General features: G+C 42.8%; 1 protein-coding gene across 1 annotated transcript; it reads left to right on the top strand.

Annotated features, from left to right (window-relative positions):
* The first annotated feature begins 4,487 nt into the window (after positions 1-4,487).
* On the top strand, positions 4,488-4,901 carry LOC139737594 (uncharacterized). Its single transcript, XM_071648274.1, has one exon. The coding sequence runs from the start codon at positions 4,488-4,490 to the stop codon at positions 4,899-4,901; it is 414 nt and encodes a 137-aa protein (XP_071504375.1).
* The last annotated feature ends 524 nt before the right edge of the window (positions 4,902-5,425 follow it).

Here is a 5,425-nt window from a genome sequence, read left to right as displayed (position 1 = left end):
TCACTCGAACTTGAATGACCTCATCGTTAACTCGAATGCAAATCTGATGAAATTGGGCGGAAAAATCTATAATGACGAAAAATACACAAATTGTCTACATTCTCATTTATGGCAGCCGCTCTACCGTTCTTTAGAATTTATAACGCATAGTATGCAAGACAGATGTATAGTAGATGAATACTTAGACAGTGACCCCCGAAAATCTGATTGATGCGATGATTCATTTACACAATAAAACATGACTGTAAACGCAAAACTACAAAAATAAGAAGAAAATCAATAGGCTTGTCGTTCTCGGGACATTTAAGACTAGAGAGGGGCCGTCAAAGGCGGCAGACCCACGCCTAAGTACAAAGTCGGGGTAAACATAATGTGCATTCGGTCATCTACCAGAATTCGGCCACTTAATTGCCAGTGTGCTTTATCACCAGCCAGTGAGTTCTACCAAAGATCGTACACTGAAGTGTACGATCTTTGGTTCTACAGTCACATCACACGCAAATCACATAATTACACATACGGTATTAACACTCATTCACGTACAGGAAAGTCCTTAAGTCTCCTCCAAAAATCCATCGAAAATCCCAAATTCCACCGTCAAAAGTGCAGAATCGGAACTTTTCCAAGCGCGCGCGAATTAAGTCCAGTTTTAAGAGTATTGTCTACGCGACGGGTCGCGGAAAAAGCGCTAAAAATCGAGAAATACGCCGTTTTCTTGCGGGATATTTTGATTATAGCAAGCCGAGAGTGTGATGATATCAAAGGTCGTATGAGTGTACGATCTTTGATGGTATCCACAAAAGCAAAAAAGAAAAACAAAATTTACGTACCCCCTAGGCAATTACCCCTATGATTAGTGTCTACGGGAATTATTCAATGCAAGGGTTGAATGCAAATGTCTACTGCACCAGTATTCGGCCACCAACGAGCGCCGCAACGTCCCCGGTGCAATTTTGCACCAACAGTGTAGAGCGCGATGCATTTTCAGCGGCCTTGCACACGCATTGACATTGAGCACGCATATCGTGCAGTGTGACTGCGACCGAGCAAAATGCTCCTCCAACGAAAAAAACAATCAATGTTAATTTGAAAAATCATCAAATATCAAAGGTCGTATGAGTGTACGATCTTTGATGGTATCCACAAAAGCAAAAATGAAAAACAAAATTTACGTACCCCCTAGGCAATTACCCCTATGATTAGTGTCTACGGGAATTATTCAATGCAAGGGTTGAATGCAAATGTCTACTGCACCAGTATTCGGCCACCAACGAGCGCCGCAACGTCCCCGGTGCAATTTTGCACCAACAGTGTAGAGCGCGATGCATTTTCAGCGGCCTTGCACACGCATTGACATTGAGCACGCATATCGTGCAGTGTGACTGCGACCGAGCAAAATGCTCCTCCAACGAAAAAAACAATCAATGTTAATTTGAAAAATCATCAAAATACGGGCCAGTTTGTGATGACGGAGAACGAACTTTCATAAATCTAGAAGGACATACTAAACCCTCAAATAGGCCTAAACGTAAATTTCGGAATTCTTACGAACATTTGAGCAGCGAAGTCGGATCGTTGGGGAGTTTATGTCTTCGTATGGTAGCGGAAAATCGCAAAGTGAGAAACGGGAAATTTTCGGAATGGTCACTATACATGGGGTCAAAACTTCAAGGTCACACAGAATTTGCAAGGGTCAACCGATTATCACCAAAATCTAATCGATTCTTTCCTGTCATTATCCAAACATTCCCTGAACATTTCGTGCAAATCCGTTTACCCGTTCTCTTGTTATCTTGTACACAAACAAACAAACAAACAAACAAACAAACAAACAAACAAAAAACAAACAAACAAACAAACAAACAAACAAACAAACAAACAAACATACGGAACCCTTTACATAACCCCCTGCCGATTTTCATCGGCGTGGGTAAAAATGAAAATTCGTCACGATTGGATGATGTCACATCTTGTTTGGAGTACATCGAAATATTCATGATAACTGTACGGTTACATTCCATCATTCCTTTAAGGCTTGTAGACGCATGACTCATTCTTCTGAAGTAATTAGCGCACTCATCGTTACGCCCGTCCAGGTTCAAGATCGAGGAAATGTGATTGAGTTATCTGCGCTAATTTCGCTAATTAGCCATAATTTGTCGCTGGATGTGGTCTCACTTCTTTCTTTCTGGATTAGGGAAGGGTCGAGGACACCGTGAGAGTTAAGAGTCCACGAGATGGAGAGTGAACAAGGGAAAACAAATGGGAGTAAGGGGGAAACACTTAATGGATGCTAATTTCTTTTTTTTTTTAATTACTCTCACATGGAGCTTACTAAAATAACAATCAAGATGGATGCAATTGTCAGTCCGATTTCATATTATGATAGATTTGAAAGATCATAGTTATAAAGGTTAGTTGTAGTTATGCAGTTATGCTGTGGCACAATAACGAGGCAGTCATTTATTAGGTACAGGTGCACAGTTGGTATGTATGTGGGCATCATGGCCTAGGATTTCTTCTTGCATGTGGTATCGTATGCCCCATGCAGTATCCTGGATCTGAATACCAAATAAAGAGTTGGTCGGAATTTAATGCGTGTATTATAGTAATCAGTAATGTCATCCACCATTTTGAAGTTTAATGCGACTTCGAAATGTCATCTGTTCAATAATTGCTTGTTTGGTTCGTTCCGTCTGTAAATCTTAAAATTCGCACGAATTATGAACGTATTATCCACCAACTTTAAATGGACATCAGATTTTTAAGTTCCTGCAGTCCGCTTGAGAGAAATACAGCCTTTCTGAATTGTTTTTATTTGAAAAAAAAAGTAAATATCTGTATGAGGACGATTTGTAAACTTCACACGGACATTTACCTACTTTCACGTATAGGTCCCTATCGACATGTAAGGCAATACCTAACATGAGAAATGTAACAAAACTTGTCGTTTTGTTTTGTTTTGTTTTTGTACTGAGAAGGCAACCAGAATAACGTTAACATAAAGTGAAATTTGCATAAAGTGGTCTGTCATTCATCTTGGCATATGACAGAGTGTACAGGAAATAAAACGTTGAACACTGCCCTATACCAACTGTCGGGATCGAGTAACATGTGCTTGTGTGCATCCAGGACATTGTGACGTCATCTCTAAAGAAATTGAGAAGACTACAGCGATGAATGGAGACATGCCAAATGATACATCTCAAGAAATCACTCCAACATCCGCTGAAATCACTACCGGGTTTACCCGGGGTAGGGTACTTGCGTGCGGTGTCATAAAGCAAATAAGACGTGATGTGATCAGCTGGTCGTAACAGACAGCCGAGCTCTGTGGATATGTCAAGTGCGTTGTTGTCAGTTTGGCGCGGAAGTCTCACCTTCGTAAATCGTATTAGCGCAACTCAAGATCGTGTAATTGAAGATGGCGTGGCTAAAAATAAACCAAACTGTAAATAGGCCATGGTGGTCTCAAGCAAGCGTACCAGTCTTCAACGAAACCTGTCGACCTTAAACTTAGGCCATGATTTGCCAAATATATCTTGCTCCTGTACACGTCACAAGTGGAAAAGGCGAAATGAATGAAATCAACAACAGCATGAAAGACCGAAGAAAGTACAAGATATGAAAGAGCAGGAATCTTAACTGAATCACTGGGCAGTATGCCAGGTAAAGGCGGATTTGCCAGACAAAGTCCGCACCCGAGCGATATGAGTATTAGATTAAAGAAAAACATAGCGACTAACTGCGCACACGCCCGAGTTCGTGCTAATTAGGCGGGGAAGGGGAGCAGTAAATGATCTCTCGTGAGGGGGCGGTATAAATTCGCTGCCATATGTGCGGAGTGACCAGAGTTGCTCTGCAGGTGGAATCTTGGCAAATGGTAGCGAAAGACATCCGCGGTGATTCCTTAGAAGAAAGACACCTCATGGTCGAAACAAACGCGAACCTGCTTCAAGTTGCTTTTGATCACTACAGCTGCAACGGTTGACTCATTTGCCATTGAACACATCCGTACATCCCCGCCACCAAAACACAGGAAGATTAGCTTTTCACCTCTTTCCTCGCGATCCAGTGATTCGAAGCATTCTGTAACACTCACAGACACGCCAGCATCTCTGTCGATGAAATAGTGTTACTCTAAGAACTGTCGATTTACTTCTCAGTCGTCCGTCACAGAAGTCATGACTTAATCCTCGGAAAATGCAGATCTGAAGACCTGAGAGTGGCAGCTTCAATCCTAAAAGCACATTTTGGATCCAGAGCCTGACTTCAGACTGGGAAATTGTCGCACACAGAGAGGACAGGGAGAGTGAGCTATTTACCATTATTTTCTGCTTCACCATAATACATATTTCTGTGACCTGTAAGAAAATTTCGTTCGTAGAAGCAGCTACTTGGGCAGGAGTTGTTCGACGATGCCTGTGCAGCCGAGACAGATTCAGATGCGATGTCGCTTACCACAAATCGGCATCGACCGGGAGGCCATGATCTTACAGCACAGCACACAGCAGCCACCCGAGTACGCCACCTTCAGAGAGATGAAACACATGGCGGGAAAAGTGGCTGTGCTTCGGGAAAAAACCTGGGAGCTCTATACCAAGCAGATGACCATTGAAAAGAGTTTCACCGTCACCGGGAACACCTTCTCGCAGCTAAAGACGCGAGTGAATACCTGCCGGTCAGTCAGCCTCAAGCTAAAGCGGGAAAACAGCGGCATCGAGCGGGAAGTCGGCGAACTCCGAGGAGGCATGAACAACCTGGCCAGACGAGCAGACGACCTCAACAAACGGCTGGACGAGATCAATCGTCTGCTTCTCGGCCGGAAGTCCAGGGACGCCGGAGAGCGACAACATCGCTGGGAGAAAGGGAGACCATTTCCTATTGCATACAAGCAATAATCTTTGCCATGAGAACACGGCACATTCTTGAACAAACAAAAAATATGAATCATGCGACTTTCGTGAATTTTTTCTGTGACTGCAAGCCAGATGACTCTCAGATGGAGCACAATGGAAATCGCTCTACGTTCTTAAAAGGTCGCTCAGACAAAACTTACTGAACAATCATGTGCAATGGAAGTACCAAGGAACCGAGGCATTAGCTTCTAGTCTTACCAAGTATGTACGCGTCTGGGTGTCTTTGGCATTAAACGTCCGTCTCTTGATGCTTCTATTAAAGACCATCGACTCTTTTTGCGATAGTTATCTCCTACAACATCATGCTTCACTTTGCAGCTGAACATAAACAACATCAACCGCAGATTGCGTAAGGCAATATCATTAATGTGTATGTATTTCATATCTGAGACATCAGCAGAATCTACGAGGAAAGTTTTGGGTTATCATAGAAAAGCTTTGGTTAGCAATAATGTAACCATTCTGAGCACTTAGGAAAACATACCTTGATCTGCTATGTGCCTGAA

This window comes from Diadema antillarum, unplaced genomic scaffold (assembly GCF_040938485.1).
Source record: "Diadema antillarum isolate AM-2024a unplaced genomic scaffold, OU_Dant_1.0 seq00000696_RagTag, whole genome shotgun sequence".
NCBI classification, from domain to species: Eukaryota; Metazoa; Echinodermata; class Echinoidea; order Diadematoida; family Diadematidae; genus Diadema; species Diadema antillarum.
This window is presented reverse-complemented; position numbering and strand designations above follow the sequence as displayed.

Bases quoted from the DNA above. Each gene is read 5' to 3' on its own strand.
- LOC139737594 (XM_071648274.1), top strand. From the start codon at position 4,488: ATGATCTTACAGCACAGCACACAGCAGCCACCCGAGTACGCCACCTTC.